This window comes from Eucyclogobius newberryi, unplaced genomic scaffold (genome assembly GCF_026437365.1).
Source record: "Eucyclogobius newberryi isolate DKJ021-1_F unplaced genomic scaffold, fEucNew1.0.hap1 SCAF_98, whole genome shotgun sequence".
In the NCBI taxonomy this organism is placed as follows: Eukaryota; Metazoa; Chordata; class Actinopteri; order Gobiiformes; family Gobiidae; genus Eucyclogobius; species Eucyclogobius newberryi.
In genome coordinates, this window is record NW_027316541.1 from 37,755 (window position 1) to 55,608 (window position 17,854).

The window sequence follows — 17,854 nt, forward strand, 5'->3', positions numbered from 1 at the left end:
GCTCTAGATGAACGGCTCTTCATCTGCTCTCTGCTCTAGATGAACGGCTCTTCATCTGCTCTCTGCTCTAGATGAACGGCTCTTCATCTGCTCTCTGCTCTAGATGAACGGCTAGGATTAGTTAACCGCGTCTTGTCGCTTCTCTTCTTGTTTTATTTGTCATTTTAGTCCCCAGCGCGGCCTGCAGGCGGCGCACTGCAGTGACGCGCATATATGGACGCAGTGACGCTGTGACGCAGTGACGTAGTGACGCACAGACACAGAGACACAAAATGGCGGTGGTTTGGGTTCGTACTCCGGTTCTGGGCCTCGCACTGCGGCCGTTTCAGGGCTTTACTGCGGCTGCGGAGCTTCTGCAGGAGCTGGAACATTCTACGGTGAGAGTCTGACCCGGGACGGACCGGACTAACCTGGGTTTGACATGTTTAAGCACAAGAATTAGAGCCAGGCTAACGGAGTTGCTAATGCTAATGCTACAAACTCCGCAGACATGTCCAGAGTCAAACTGAACTAGAATCCACTGTATTTATTTAGTTCTGTTTGTGAGTTTGGTTTAGTTTCTGTTTGTGAGTTTTCTCAGTCTGTAACTGCTGGTTTTAATGAACAGTTTTGTTTGAAAACATCTAAATTAGGGCTGTAGCTATAGATTATTATCTTCGAATGAATCGAGTAATGTGTTTAGTTTTTGTACATTCCGTAAACCATTTAAAAGCCTATTAAACCATTTTAGAAATAAACTTTATAGTTCAAAGTAATTGTCAAATGAGGAGTTTCTGCTTAAAATATCAATTTTATTCTTAATTTCACTTGTCCCCAAAACGGTACCACGACCTCAGTGAGCGAGGGAAATGTAAGGTTTGAGGTCCTGATCCAAAGACCTCAGTGAGCGAGGGGCCAGTGAAATGTGGGGGTCAAGATCCTCGCTGCAGAGGAGAACGCTCTTTTGTTTAGACAAAAAAGGGTGTGGCGGGCGGTTCCTCTGTGGGTGTGGCGGGCGGTTCCTCTCCTCTGAGGGTGTGGCGGGCGGTTCCTCTGAGGGTGTGGCGGGCGGTTCCTCTGAGGGTGTGGCGGGCGGTTCCTCTGTGGGTGTGGCGGGCGGTTCCTAAAGTCTTCCTTTGTAAATGTCCAGGGCCTGTGCGACTTCTACGTTGTGTGTAATGGTCGAGTCGTGGACAGAGACGAGCCGCTGCACGATGGATCCGTCTATCACCTGGAACCACGGCTCCGAGGAGGCAAAGGAGGTAAACCGGGACTAGACCGTACGTGGACTGGACTGCGGGGCTAAATGTGTCTGTGTGTTTAGGTTTCGGGTCGATGCTGCGAGCGCTCGGCGCTCAGATTGAAAAGACCACAAACAGAGAAGCTTGTCGTGACTTGAGCGGGAGAAGACTGAGGGACGTCAACCACGAGAAGGAGTGAGGACCACACGCGCCTCTCGTCTGTCCTGGACCTTCTCTAGATCTTCTCTAGATCATCTTCTGTTCTTTGTGCTGCAGAATGGCCGAGTGGCTGAAGAAACAAGCAGAACGTGAAGCTGAGAAGGAGCAACGACGACTCGAGCGACTTCAGAAGAAACTTGCAGAACCAAAACACAATTTCACCGACTCAAAGTACACTCAGCAGTGCCACGAGCTGTCGGAGCGGCTCGAGGACTCCGTCATCAAAGGTCAGACTAAAGCGAGACTAAAGCGAGACTAAAGCGAGACTAAAGCCGGACTAAAGCCGGACTAAAGCCGGACTAAAGCCGGACTAAAGCCGGACTAAAGCCGGACTAAAGCCGGACTAAAGCCGGACTAAAGCCGGACTAAAGCGAGACATCAGGTCTGAGATCTTCTTCTTTGTTCTTCAGGTCTTCAGGTGTCCTCCAGCTCTGTGCTCAGACCTGAAGCCTCCAAACGTCCTAGTGAAGAGCGAGAGGGACCACAGAGCAAGAGGAGCCGCAGCAGCGCCCCCTTCACCTGGTGAGGAACTACACTCTGACCCTTGACCCCTGCAGCCCAGACTCCAAATTGTCTGGTGTAAATGGAATATAGTTATTTCTCTGCCACATGGAAACATCTAGAAACCAAAATGTGCTCCAGCTCAAACATGAACCCAACATCACCTGATGAAACAATGACCCTGCTCAGAATGTTCCACAGTATGACTTTAACTCCTTGTGTCCAGGACCGGGCTGGACCTGAGCGACGACGACACGGACCAAGAGTCTGACCCTGATCCTGACCCAGACCTCCAGGGACAAGACGAGTCCAGCTGTGGTCCAGAGCGGGACCAGGGACAGTCCAGCTGTGGTCCAGAGCGGGTCCAGGGACAAGACGAGTCCAGCTGTGGTCCAGAGCGGGACCAGGGACAGTCCAGCTGTGGTCCAGAGCGGGTCCAGGGACAAGACGAGTCCAGCTGTGGTCCAGAGCGGGACCAGGGACAGTCCAGCTGTGGTCCAGAGCGGGTCCAGGGACAAGACGAGTCCAGCTGTGGTCCAGAGCGGGACCAGGGACAGTCCAGCTGTGGTCCAGAGCGGGTCCAGGGACAGTCCAGCTGTGGTCCAGAGCGGGTCCAGGGACAAGACGAGTCCAGCTGTGGTCCAGAGCGGGACCAGGGACAGTCCAGCTGTGGTCCAGAGCGGGTCCAGGGACAGTCCAGCTGTGGTCCAGAGCGGGTCCAGGGACAGTCCAGCTGTGGTCCAGAGCGGGACCAGGGACAGTCCAGCTGTGGTTCAGAGCGGGTCCAGGGACAAGACGAGTCCAGCTGTGGTCCAGAGCGGGTCCAGGGACAAGACGAGTCCAGCTGTGGTCCAGAGTGGGTCCAGGGACAGTCCAGCTGTGGTCCAGAGCGGGTCCAGGGACAGTCCAGCTGTGGTCCAGAGCGGGTCCAGGGACAGTCCAGCTGTGGTCCAGAGCGGGACCAGGAACAAGACGAGTCCAGCTGTGGTCCAGTGCGGGTCCAGGGACAGTCCAGCTGTGGTCCAGTGCGGGACCAGGGACAGTCCAGTCCTGGTCCGGTCCAGAGTAAACCTGCAGAGTCCAGCTGTGGTCCAGAGCGGGACCAGAGTCCAGAGCAGGTAAAGATCAGACTCAGAAAAGTACTTTGAGATTGTTTTGAGGTACAAATAACAAAAGTCTAAAGATGAACAAGTTCTGTTTTTCTCATCTTCATTTATTTTATATTTATCGATTTAAAACGAGGATGGAAAACATTCATCTCCAACGGACACAACCCCTGACCTTGACCCTGATCCTGACCTTGACCCTGATCCTGACCTTGACCCTGATCCTGACCTTGACCCTGACCCAACAGACACAACCCTGACCCTCCAACCAAGAAGATTCTGTGCTCTAGATTTAGCTGAAAGTTGCTTGTTATTAGAAACAAGTCTAGTTCCACTGTAGAAGAAGTCCAAACCTCCACATGCTCTACAAACAACCAATCAAGGCCCAAAGTCACTGGGATGGGCTCCAGTCCCCCGCCTGAGGCCCAAAGTCACTGGCTCCAGTCCCCCGCCTAAAGCCCAAAGTCACTGGCTCCAGTCCCCCGCCTAAGGCCCAGGCTCTAACAGTTGTTAGCATGCTAACAGCTAGCATAGCTTACCATGGGTATTTCCGGGTTTGCAGCACATTAGAAATGCTGCATTTGAAATGCTGACAGCACCCAGCGGCCTCATTCTGACCCAATATGCACCGTTAGTGTCACAGTGTCGGTGTCACAGTGTCGGTGTCACAGTGTCGGTGTCACAGTGTCGGTGTCACGGTGTCGGTGTCACAGTGTCGGTGTCACAGTGTCGGTGTTAGTGTCACAGTGTTGGTGTTACAGTGTTACGGCGTTGGTGTTACGGCGTTGGTGTTACGGCGTTGGTGTTACGGCGTTGGTGTTACAGTGTTACGGCGTTGGTGTTACAGTGTTACGGCGTTGGTGTTACAGTGTTACGGCGTTGGTGTTACAGTGTTACGGCGTTGGTGTTACAGTGTTACGGCGTTGGTGTTACAGTGTTACGGCGTTGGTGTTACAGTGTTACGGCGTTGGTGTTACAGTGTTACGGCGTTGGTGTTACAGTGTTACGGCGTTGGTGTTACAGCGTTGGTGTTACAGTGTTGGCGTTGGTGTTACAGTGTTGGCGTTAGTGTTACAGTGTTGGCGTTTCAGTGTTGGCGTTTCAGTGTTGGCGTTTCAGTGTTGGCGTTGGTGTTACAGTGTTGGTGTTACAGTGTTGGTGTTACAGTGTTGGTGTTACAGTGTTGGTGTTACAGTGTTGGTGTTACAGTGTTAGTGTTACAGTGTTACAGTTTCAGTGTTACAGTGTTGGTGTTACAGTGTTACAGTTTCAGTGTTACAGTGTTGGTGTTACAGTGTTACAGTTTCAGTGTTACAGTGTTACAGTTTCAGTGTTACAGTGTTGGTGTTACAGTGTTACAGTTTCAGTGTTACAGTGTTGGTGTTACAGTGTTGGCGTTTCAGTGTTACAGTGTTGGTGTTAGTGTTACAGTGTTGGTGTTTCAGTGTTACAGTGTTGGTGTTTCAGTGTTACAGTGTTGGTGTTTCAGTGTTACAGTGTTGGTGTTTCAGTGTTACAGTGTTGGTGTTTCAGTGTTACAGTGTTGGTGTTTCAGTGTTACAGTGTTGGTGTTACAGTTTCAGTGTTACAGTGTTGGTGTTACAGTGTTACAGTTTCAGTGTTACAGTGTTACAGTTTCAGTGTTACAGTTTCAGTGTTACAGTGTTGGTGTTACAGTGTTGGTGTTAGTGTTACAGTGTTGGTGTTTCAGTGTTACAGTGTTGGTGTTTCAGTGTTACAGTGTTGGTGTTTCAGTGTTAGTGTTGGTGTTACAGTGTTGGCGTTTCAGTGTTACAGTGTTGGTGTTAGTGTTACAGTGTTGGTGTTTCAGTGTTACAGTGTTGGTGTTTCAGTGTTACAGTGTTGGTGTTTCAGTGTTACAGTGTTGGTGTTACAGTGTTACAGTGTTGGTGTTACAGTGTTACAGTGTTGGTGTTACAGTGTTGGCGTTACAGTGTTGGTGTTACAGTGTTGGCGTTACAGTGTTGGCGTTACAGTGTTGGCGTTTCAGTGTTACAGTGTTGGTGTTAGTGTTACAGTGTTGGTGTTAGTGTTACAGTGTTGGTGTTAGTGTTACAGTGTTGGTGTTAGTGTTACAGTGTTGGTGTTAGTGTTACAGTGTTGGTGTTTCAGTGTTAGTGTTGGTGTTTTGGTGTTGGTGTTTCAGTGTTGGTGTTTCAGGGTTAGTGTTACAGTGTTAGTGTTACAGTGTTAGTGTTACAGTGTTAGTGTTACAGTGTTGGTGTTTCAGTGTTTCAGGGTTAGTGTTACAGTGTTAGTGTTACAGTGTTACAGTGTTAGTGTTACAGTGTTGGTGTTACAGTGTTGGTGTTTCAGGGTTAGTGTTACAGTGTTGGTGTTACAGTGTTTCAGGGTTAGTGTTACAGTGTTAGTGTTACAGTGTTAGTGTTACAGTGTTGGTGTTTCAGGGTTAGTGTTGGTGTTTTGGTGTTGGTGTTTCAGTGTTGGTGTTTCAGGGTTAGTGTTACAGTGTTAGTGTTACAGTGTTAGTGTTACAGTTAGTGTTACAGTGTTAGTGTTACAGTGTTGGTGTTTCAGTGTTTCAGGGTTAGTGTTACAGTGTTAGTGTTACAGTGTTAGTGTTACAGTGTTAGTGTTACAGTGTTGGTGTTTCAGTGTTTCAGGGTTAGTGTTACAGTGTTAGTGTTACAGTGTTAGTGTTACAGTGTTGGTGTTTCAGGGTTAGTGTTACAGTGTTGGTGTTACAGTGTTGGTGTTTCAGTGTTACAGTGTTAGTGTTACAGTGTTAGTGTTACAGTGTTACAGTGTTAGTGTTACAGTGTTGGTGTTACAGTGTTGGTGTTTCAGGGTTAGTGTTACAGTGTTGGTGTTACAGTGTTTCAGGGTTAGTGTTACAGTGTTAGTGTTACAGTGTTAGTGTTACAGTGTTGGTGTTTCAGGGTTAGTGTTGGTGTTTTGGTGTTGGTGTTTCAGTGTTGGTGTTTCAGGGTTAGTGTTACAGTGTTAGTGTTACAGTGTTAGTGTTACAGTTAGTGTTACAGTGTTAGTGTTACAGTGTTGGTGTTTCAGTGTTTCAGGGTTAGTGTTACAGTGTTAGTGTTACAGTGTTAGTGTTACAGTGTTAGTGTTACAGTGTTAGTGTTACAGTGTTGGTGTTTCAGTGTTTCAGGGTTAGTGTTACAGTGTTAGTGTTACAGTGTTAGTGTTACAGTGTTGGTGTTTCAGGGTTAGTGTTACAGTGTTGGTGTTACAGTGTTGGTGTTTCAGTGTTACAGTGTTAGTGTTAGTGTTAGTGTTGGTGTTTTGGTGTTGGTGTTTCAGTGTTGGTGTTTCAGTGTTGGTGTTTCAGCGTTAGTGTTACAGTGTTAGTGTTACAGTGTTAGTGTTACAGTGTTAGTGTTACAGTGTTAGTGTTACAGTGTTGGTGTTTCAGGGTTAGTGTTACAGTGTTGGTGTTACAGTGTTGGTGTTTCAGTGTTACAGTGTTAGTGTTACAGTGTTTCATTAAAGCCTGTTTCCACAGCGCCCTCTGCTGGACCTGGACTCTGTCTCATGTTCTGACGATCTGGAGGTTTGGGGTCTTAACGTTCTGAAGGAGGAACTGATGAAACGAGGCTTGAAGTGCGGAGGAACGTTAAGTGAGCGCGCCGCCCGACTCTTCAGTGTGAGAGGGAAACGAGAGGAGGAGATGGAGCCGGCTCTGCTCGTGAAGAACACCAGGAAGAACAAGAAGAAGAAGAAGTAAAAGAAGAAGAAGTCAAAGTCATCAAAAGCAGGTTTTGGATTCTGAGGATCTCAGAATCTGGTTTTAATATAGGGAGTGTCCACAGAACCCAAACTGCCATTTCATTTTGTGCCGCGGCTCCTGAAACTGCTGGGGCCATTTGGCGCTGCAGCCGGGGCCTTTAATTTAAGTTTGTATTTTTACTTTTGTTCTGACTTTGTCCAACAGTTGATTTTAAATGCATAATAATCAAATAAAGATTTAAACATCTGCGTTAAATTTCTTATTTAGTTGATTTTTAAAAATCCCCCCCGAGGATCCCCCAGAGGACAGTGTGAATCTCCGTTACAGCGGGATAGAAAATGTCTCCACTATAAAAAAGACACCATCACAGCTGCTTTAACAAGTACACAAGATACCGTCACAGCAGCTCTAACAAGTACACAAGACACCATCACAGCTGCTCTAACAAGCACACAAGATACCATCACAGCAGCTCTAACAAGTACACAAGACACCATCACAGCTGCTTTAACAAGTACACAAGACACCATCACAGCAGCTCTAACAAGTACACAAGATACCATCACAGCAGCTCTAACAAGTACACAAGACACCATCACAGCTGCTCTAACAAGCACACAAGATACCATCACAGCTGCTCTAACAAGTACACAAGACACCATCACAGCTGCTTTAACAAGTACACAAGACACCATCACAGCAGCTCTAACAAGTACACAAGACGCCATCACAGCAGCTCTAACAAGTACACAAGATACCGTCACAGCAGCTCTAACAAGTACACAAGACGCCATCACAGCAGCTCTAACAAGTACACAAGACACCATCACAGCTGCTCTAACAAGTACACAAGATACCATCACAGCAGCTCTAACAAGTACACAAGACACCATCACAGCTGCTCTACCAAATATACACAAGATACCATCACAGCAGCTCTAACAAGTACACAAGATACCATTACAGCAGCTCTGACAAGTACACAAGATACCATCACAGCTGGTCTAACAAGTACACAAGATACCATCACAGCAGCTCTAACAAGTACACAAGACACCATCACAGCAGCTCTAACAAGTACTCAAGACACCATCACAGCTGCTTTAACAAGTACACAAGACACCATCACAGCTGCTCTAACAAGCACACAAGATACCATCACAGCAGCTCTAACAAGTACACAAGACACCATTACAGCTGCTCTAACAAGTACACAAGATAACATCATAGCAGCTCTAACAAGTACATAAGACACCATCACAGCAGCTCTAACAAGTACACAAGATACCATCACAGCTGCTCTAACAAGTACACAAGATACCATCACAGCTGCTCTAACAAGCACACAAGATACCATCACAGCTGCTCTAACAAGCACACAAGATACCATCACAGCTGCTCAAACAAGTACACAAAATACCATCACAGCAGCTCTAACAAGTATACAAGATACCATCACAGCAGCTCTAACAAGTACACAAGATACCATCACAGCTGCTCTAACAAGTACACAAAATACCATCACAGCAGCTCTAACAAGTACACAAGATACCATCACAGCAGCTCTAACAAGTACACAAGATACCATCACAGCAGCTCTAACAAGTACACAAGACACCATCACAGCAGCTCTAACAAGTACACAAGATACCATCACAGCTGCTCTAACAAGCACACAAGATACCATCACAGCTGCTCTAACAAGCACACAAGATACCATCACAGCTGCTCTAACAAGTACACAAGATACCATCACAGCTGCTCTAACAAGCAGACAAGATACCATCACAGCTGCTCTAACAAGTACACAAAATACCATCACAGCAGCTCTAACAAGTACACAAGATGCCATCACAGCAGCTCTAACAAGTACACAAGATACCATCACAGCAGCTCTAACAAGTACACAAGACACCATCACAGCAGCTCTAACAAGTACTCAAGACACCATCACAGCTGCTTTAACAAGTACACAAGACACCATCACAGCTGCTCTAACAAGTACACAAGATACCATCACAGCAGCTCTAACAGGTACACAAGACAGCAGCTCTAACAAGTACACAAGATACCATTACAGCAGCTCTGACAAGTACACAAGATACGATCACAGCTGCTCTAACAAGTACACAAGATACCATCACAGCTGGTCTAACAAGTACACAAGATACCATCACAGCTGCTCTAACAAGTACACAAGATACCATCACAGCAGCTCTATCAAGTACACAAGATACCATCACAGCCTCTCTAACAAGTACACAAGACACCATCACAGCAGCCATTACAAGTACACAAGATACCATCACAGCAGCTTTAACAAGTACACAAGACACCATCACAGCTGCTCTAACAAGTACACAAGATACCATCACAGCAGCTCTAACAAGCACACAAGATACCATCACAGCTGCTCTAACAAGCACACAAGATACCATCACAGCAGCTCTAACAAGTACACATGACACCATCACAGCTGCTCTAACAAGTACACAAGATAACATCATAGCAGCTCTAACAAGTACACAAGACACCATCACAGCAGCTCTAACAAGTACAAAAGATGCCATCACAGCTGCTCTAACAAGTACACAAGACACCATCACAGCAGCTCTAACAAGTACTCAAGACACCATCACAGCTGCTCTAACAAGTACACAAGATACCTTCACAGCAGCTCTAACAAGTACACAAGACACCATCACAGCTGCTCTACCAAATATACACAAGATACCATCACAGCAGCTCTAACAAGTACACAAGACAGCAGCTCTAACAAGTACACAAGATACCATCACAGCAGCTCTGACAAGTGAACAAGATACCATCACAGCTGGTCTAACAAGTACTCAAGACACCATCACAGCTGCTTTAACAAGTACACAAGACACCATCACAGCTGCTCTAACAAGTACACAAGATACCATCACAGCAGCTCTAACAAGTACACAAGATACCGTCACAGCAGCTCTAACAAGTACACAAGACACCATCACAGCAGCTCTAACAAGTACTCAAGACACCATCACAGCTGCTTTAACAAGTACACAAGACACCATCACAGCTGCTGTAACAAGTACACAAGATACCATCACAGCAGCTCTAACAAGCACACAAGATACCATCACAGCTGCTCTAACAAGCACACAAGATACCATAACAGCTGCTCTAACAAGTACACAAGATACCATCACAGCAGCTCTAACAAGTACACAAGACACCATCACAGCTGCTCTAACAAGTACACAAGATAACATCATAGCAGCTCTAACAAGTACACAAGACACCATCACAGCTGCTCTAACAAGTACTCAAGACACCATCACAGCTGCTTTAACAAGTACACAAGACACCATCACAGCTGGTCTAACAAGTACACAAGATACCATCACAGCAGCTCTAACAAGTACACAAGACACCATCACAGCTGCTCTAACAAGTACACAAGATACCATCACAGCAGCCATAACAAGTACACAAGATACCATCACAGCAGCTTTAACAAGTACACAAGACACCATCACAGCTGCTCTAACAAGTACACAAGATACCATCACAGCAGCTCTAACAAGCACACAAGATACCATCACAGCTGCTCTAACAAGCACACAAGATACCATCACAGCAGCTCTAACAAGTACACAAGACACCATCACAGCTGCTCTAACAAGTACACAAGATAACATCATAGCAGCTCTAACAAGTACACAAGACACCATCACAGCAGCTCTAACAAGTACACAAGATACCATCACAGCTGCTCTAACAAGTACACAAGACACCATCACAGCAGCTCTAACAAGTACTCAAGACACCATCACAGCTGCTCTAACAAGTACACAAGATACCATCACAGCAGCTCTAACAAGTACACAAGACACCATCACAGCTGCTCTACCAAATATACACAAGATACCATCACAGCAGCTCTGACAAGTGAACAAGATACCATCACAGCTGGTCTAACACACAAGATACCATCACATTAGCTCTAACAAGTACACAAGACACCATCACAGCTGCCCTAACAAGTACACAAGATACCATCACAGCTGGTCTAACAAGTACACAAGATACCATCACAGCAGCTCTAACAAGTACACAAGACACCATCACAGCTGCTCTAACAAGTACACAAGACACCATCACAGCAGCTCTAACAAGTACACAAGACACCATCACAGCAGCTCTAACAAGTACTCAAGACACCATCACAGCTGCTTTAACAAGTACACAAGACACCATCACAGCTGCTCTAACAAGTACACAAGATACCATCACAGCAGCTCTAACAAGTACACAAGATACCGTCACAGCAGCTCTAACAAGTACACAAGACACCATCACAGCAGCTCTAACAAGTACTCAAAACACCATCACAGCTGCTTTAACAAGTACACAAGACACCATCACAGCTGCTGTAACAAGTACACAAGATACCATCACAGCAGCTCTAACAAGTACACAAGACACCATCACAGCTGCTCTACCAAATATACACAAGATACCATCACAGCAGCTCTAACAAGTACACAAGACAGCAGCTCTAACAAGTACACAAGATACCATCACAGCAGCTCTGACAAGTGAACAAGATACCATCACAGCTGGTCTAACAAGTACTCAAGACACCATCACAGCTGCTTTAACAAGTACACAAGACACCATCACAGCTGCTCTAACAAGTACACAAGATACCATCACAGCAGCTCTAACAAGTACACAAGATACCGTCACAGCAGCTCTAACAAGTACACAAGACACCATCACAGCAGCTCTAACAAGTACTCAAGACACCATCACAGCTGCTTTAACAAGTACACAAGACACCATCACAGCTGCTGTAACAAGTACACAAGATACCATCACAGCAGCTCTAACAAGCACACAAGATACCATCACAGCTGCTCTAACAAGCACACAAGATACCATAACAGCTGCTCTAACAAGTACACAAGATACCATCACAGCAGCTCTAACAAGTACACAAGACACCATCACAGCTGCTCTAACAAGTACACAAGATAACATCATAGCAGCTCTAACAAGTACACAAGACACCATCACAGCTGCTCTAACAAGTACTCAAGACACCATCACAGCTGCTTTAACAAGTACACAAGACACCATCACAGCTGGTCTAACAAGTACACAAGATACCATCACAGCAGCTCTAACAAGTACACAAGACACCATCACAGCTGCTCTAACAAGTACACAAGATACCATCACAGCAGCCATAACAAGTACACAAGATACCATCACAGCAGCTTTAACAAGTACACAAGACACCATCACAGCTGCTCTAACAAGTACACAAGATACCATCACAGCAGCTCTAACAAGTACACAAGATACCATCACAGCTGCTCTAACAAGTACACAAGACACCATCACAGCAGCTCTAACAAGTACTCAAGACACCATCACAGCTGCTCTAACAAGTACACAAGATACCATCACAGCAGCTCTAACAAGTACACAAGACACCATCACAGCTGCTCTACCAAATATACACAAGATACCATCACAGCAGCTCTGACAAGTGAACAAGATACCATCACAGCTGGTCTAACACACAAGATACCATCACATTAGCTCTAACAAGTACACAAGACACCATCACAGCTGCCCTAACAAGTACACAAGATACCATCACAGCTGGTCTAACAAGTACACAAGATACCATCACAGCAGCTCTAACAAGTACACAAGACACCATCACAGCTGCTCTAACAAGTACACAAGACACCATCACAGCAGCTCTAACAAGTACACAAGACACCATCACAGCAGCTCTAACAAGTACTCAAGACACCATCACAGCTGCTTTAACAAGTACACAAGACACCATCACAGCTGCTCTAACAAGTACACAAGATACCATCACAGCAGCTCTAACAAGTACACAAGATACCGTCACAGCAGCTCTAACAAGTACACAAGACACCATCACAGCAGCTCTAACAAGTACTCAAAACACCATCACAGCTGCTTTAACAAGTACACAAGACACCATCACAGCTGCTGTAACAAGTACACAAGATACCATCACAGCAGCTCTAACAAGCACACAAGATACCATCACAGCTGCTCTAACAAGCACACAAGATACCATCACAGCTGCTCTAACAAGTACACAAGATACCATCACAGCAGCTCTAACAAGTACACAAGACACCATCACAGCTGCTCTAACAAGTACACAAGACACCATCACAGCAGCTCTAACAAGTACACAAGATACCATCACAGCTGCTCTAACAAGTACACAAGATACCATCACAGCTGCTCTACCAAATATACACAAGATACCATCACAGCAGCTCTAACAAGTACACAAGACAGCAGCTTTAACAATTACACAAGATACCATCACAGCAGCTCAGACAAGTACACAAGATACCATCACAGCTGGTCTAACAAGTACACAAGATACCATCACAGCAGCTCTAACAAGTACACAAGACACCATCACAGCTGCTCTAACAAGTACACAAGACACCATCACAGCAGCTCTAACAAGTACACAAGACACCATAACAGCAGCTCTAACAAGTACACAAAATACCATCACAGCAGCTCTAACAAGTACACAAGATACCATCACAGCAGCTCTAACAAGTACACTAGATACCATCACAGCTGCTCTAACACGTACACAAGATACCATCACAGCAGCCATAACAAGTACACAAGATACCATATCAGCAGCTCTAACAAGTACACAAGATACCATCACAGCAGCTCTAACAAGTACACAAGACACCATCACAGCAGCTCTAACAAGTACACAAGACACCTTCACAGCTGCTCTAACAAGTACACAAGATACCATCACAGCAGCTCTAACAAGCACACAAGATACCATCACAGCTGCTTTGACAAGCACACAAGATACCATCACAGCAGCTCTAACAAGTACACAAGACACCATCACAGCTGCTCTAACAAGTACACAAGATAACATCATAGCAGCTCTAACAAGTACACAAGACACCATCACAGCAGCTCTAACAAGTACACAAGATACCATCACAGCTGCTCTAACAAGTACACAAGATACCATCACAGCAGCTCTATCAAGTACACAAGATACCATCACAGCTGCTCTAACAAGTACACAAGACACCATCACAGCAGCCATAACAAGTACACAAGATACCATCACAGCAGCTTTAACAAGTACACAAGACACCATCACAGCTGCTCTAACAAGTACACAAGATACCATCACAGCAGCTCTAACAAGCACACAAGATACCATCACAGCTGCTCTAACAAGCACACAAGATACCATCACAGCAGCTGTAACAAGTACACATGACACCATCACAGCTGCTCTAACAAGTACACAAGATAACATCATAGCAGCTCTAACAAGTACACAAGACACCATCACAGCAGCTCTAACAAGTTCAAAAGATGCCATCACAGCTGCTCTAACAAGTACACAAGACACCATCACAGCAGCTCTAACAAGTACACAAGACACCATCACAGCTGCTCTAACAAGTACACAAGACAGCAGCTCTAACAAGTACACAAGATACCATCACAGCAGCTCTGACAAGTGAACAAGATACCATCACAGCAGCTCTAACAAGTACACAAGACACCATCACAGCTGCTCTAACAAGTACACAAGATAACATCATAGCAGCTCTAACAAGTACACAAGACACCATCACAGCAGCTCTAACAAGTACACAAGATACCATCACAGCTGCTCTAACAAGTACACAAGATACCATCACAGCTGCTCTAACAAGTACACAAGATACCATCACAGCAAATCTATCAAGTACACAAGATACCATCACAGCTGCTCTAACAAGTACACAAGACACCATCACAGCAGCTCTAACAAGTACACAAGATACCATCACAGCTGCTTTAACAAGTACACAAGACACCATCACAGCTGGTCTAACAAGTACACAAGAAACCATCACAGCAGCTCTAACAAGTACACAATACACCATCACAGCTGCTCTACCAAATATACACAAGATACCATTACAGCAGCTCTAACAAGTACACAAGACAGCAATTCTAACAAGTACACAAGATACCATCACAGCAGCTCTGACAAGTACACAAGATACCATCACAGCTTGTCTAACAAGTACACAAGATACCATCACAGCAGCTCTAAGAAGTACACAAGACACCATCACAGCTGCTCTAACAAGTACACAAGACACCATCACAGCAGCTCTAACAAGTACACAAGATACCATCACAGCAGCTCTAACAAGTACACAAGATACCATCACAGCAGCTCTAACAAGTACACAAGATACCATCACAGCTGCTCTAACAAGTACACAAGATACCATCACAGCAGCCATAACAAGTACACAAGATACCATCACAGCAGCTCTAACAAGTACACAAGATACCATCACAGCAGCTCTAACAAGTACACAAGATACCATCACAGCTGCTCTAACAAGTACACAAGATACCATCACAGCAGCCATAACAAGTACACAAGATACCATCACAGCAGCTCTAACAAGTACACAAGATACCATCACAGCAGCTCTAACAAGTACACAAGACACCATCACAGCAGCTCTAACAAGTACTCAAGACACCATCACAGCTGCTTTAACAAGTACACAAGACACCATCACAGCTGCTCTAACAAGTACACAAGATACCATCACAGCAGCTCTAACAAGCACACAAGATACCATCACAGCTGCTCTAACAAGCACACAAGATACCATCACAGCTGCTCTAACAAGTACACAGGATACCATCACTGCAGCTCTAACAAGTACACAAGACACCATCACAGCAGCTCTAACAAGTACACAAGACACCATCACAGCTGCTCTAACAAGTACACAAGATAACATCATAGCAGCTCTAACAAGTACACGAGACACCATCACAGCTGCTCTAACAAGTACACAAGATACCATCACAGCAGCTCTGACAAGTACACAAGACACCATCACAGCTGCTCTACCAAATATACATAAGATACCATCACAGCAGCTCTAACAAGTACACAAGACACCATCACAGCTGTTCTAACAAGTACACAAGACACCATCACAGCAGCTCTATCAAGTACACAAGACACCATCACAGCTGCTCTAACAAGTACACAAGATACCATCACAGCAGCTCTAACAAGTACACAAGATACCATCACAGCAGCTCTAACAAGTACAAAAGATACCATCACAGCTGCTCTAACAAGTACACAAGATACCATCACAGCAGCCATAACAAGTACACAAGATACCGTCACAGCAGCTTTAACAAGTACACAAGACACCATCACAGCTGCTCTAACAAGTACACAAGATACCATCACAGCAGCTCTAACAAGCACACAAGATACCATCACAGCTGCTCTAACAAGCACACAAGATACCATCACAGCAGCTCTAACAAGTACACAAGACACCATCACAGCTGCTCTAACAAGTACACAAGATAACATCATAGCAGCTCTAACAAGTACACAAGACACCATCACAGCAGCTCTAACAAGTACACAAGATACCATCACAGCTGCTCTAACAAGTACACAAGACACCATCACAGCAGCTCTAACAAGTACTCAAGACACCATCACAGCTGCTCTAACAAGTACACAAGATACCTTCACAGCAGCTCTAACAAGTACAAAAGACACCATCACAGCTGTTCTACCAAATATACACAAGATACCATCACAGCAGCTCTAACAAGTACACAAAACAGCAGCTCTAACAAGTACACAAGATACCATCACAGCAGCTCTGACAAGTGAACAAGATACCATCACAGCTGGTGTAACAATTACACAAGATACCATCACATTAGCTCTAACAAGTACACAAGACACCATCACAGCTGCCCTAACAAGTACACAAGATACCATCACAGCTGGTCTAACAAGTACACAAGATACCATCACAGCAGCTCTAACAAGTACACAAGACACCATCACAGCTGCTCTAACAAGTACACAAGACACCATCACAGCAGCTCTAACAATTACACAAGACACCATCACAGCAGCTCTAACAAGTACTCAAGACACCATCACAGCTGCTTTAACAAGTACACAAGACACCATCACAGCTGCTCTAACAAGTACACAAGATACCATCACAGCAGCTCTAACAAGTACACAAGATACCGTCACAGCAGCTCTAACACGTACACAAGACACCATCACAGCAGCTCTAACAAGTACTCAAGACACCATCACAGCTGCTTTAACAAGTACACAAGACACCATCACAGCTGCTGTAACAAGTACACAAGATACCATCACAGCAGCTCTAACAAGCACACAAGATACCATCACAGCTGCTCTAACAAGCACACAAGATACCATCACAGCTGCTCTAACAAGTACACAAGACACCATCACAGCAGCTCTAACAAGTACACAAGATACCATCACAGCTGCTCTAACAAGTACACAAGATACCATCACAGCTGCTCTACCAAATATACACAAGATACCATCACAGCAGCTCTAACAAGTACACAAGACAGCAGCTTTAACAATTACACAAGATACCATCACAGCAGCTCAGACAAGTACACAAGATACCATCACAGCTGGTCTAACAAGTACACAAGATACCATCACAGCAGCTCTAACAAGTACACAAGACACCATCACAGCTGCTCTAACAAGTACACAAGACACCATCACAGCAGCTCTAACAAGTACACAAGACACCATCACAGCAGCTCTAACAAGTACACAAAATACCATCACAGCAGCTCTAACAAGTACACAAGATACCATCACAGCAGCTCTAACAAGTACACTAGATACCATCACAGCTGCTCTAACAAGTACACAAGATACCATCACAGCAGCCATAACAAGTACACAAGATACCATATCAGCAGCTCTAACAAGTACACAAGATACCATCACAGCAGCTCTAACAAGTACACAAGACACCATCACAGCAGCTCTAACAAGTACTCAAGACACCATCACAGCTGCTTTAACAAGTACACAAGACACCTTCACAGCTGCTCTAAAAAGTACACAAGATACCATCACAGCAGCTCTAACAAGCACACAAGATACCATCACAGCT

The 17,854-nt window shown here is 45.2% G+C and overlaps 1 protein-coding gene across 1 annotated transcript; it reads left to right on the top strand.

The window, feature by feature from the left end:
* The first annotated feature begins 242 nt into the window (after positions 1–242).
* sde2 (SDE2 telomere maintenance homolog (S. pombe)) lies at positions 243–6,932 on the top strand. The gene is made up of 7 exons (XM_072439593.1): positions 243–377; positions 1,130–1,241; positions 1,304–1,415; positions 1,497–1,666; positions 1,850–1,961; positions 2,167–3,058; positions 6,552–6,932. Exons 1-7 carry the CDS (start codon positions 273–275, stop codon positions 6,771–6,773), a joined length of 1,725 nt encoding a protein of 574 aa, XP_072295694.1. The 5' UTR covers positions 243–272; the 3' UTR covers positions 6,774–6,932.
* The last annotated feature ends 10,922 nt before the right edge of the window (positions 6,933–17,854 follow it).

Bases quoted from the DNA above. Each gene is read 5' to 3' on its own strand.
- sde2 (XM_072439593.1), top strand. From the start codon at position 273: ATGGCGGTGGTTTGGGTTCGTACTCCGGTTCTGGGCCTCGCACTGCGG. The intron at 1,416-1,496 runs GTGAGGACCACA...TTTGTGCTGCAG, and splicing joins GACGTCAACCACGAGAAGGA to AATGGCCGAGTGGCTGAAGA. The intron at 1,667-1,849 runs GTCAGACTAAAG...TTTGTTCTTCAG, and splicing joins CGAGGACTCCGTCATCAAAG to GTCTTCAGGTGTCCTCCAGC.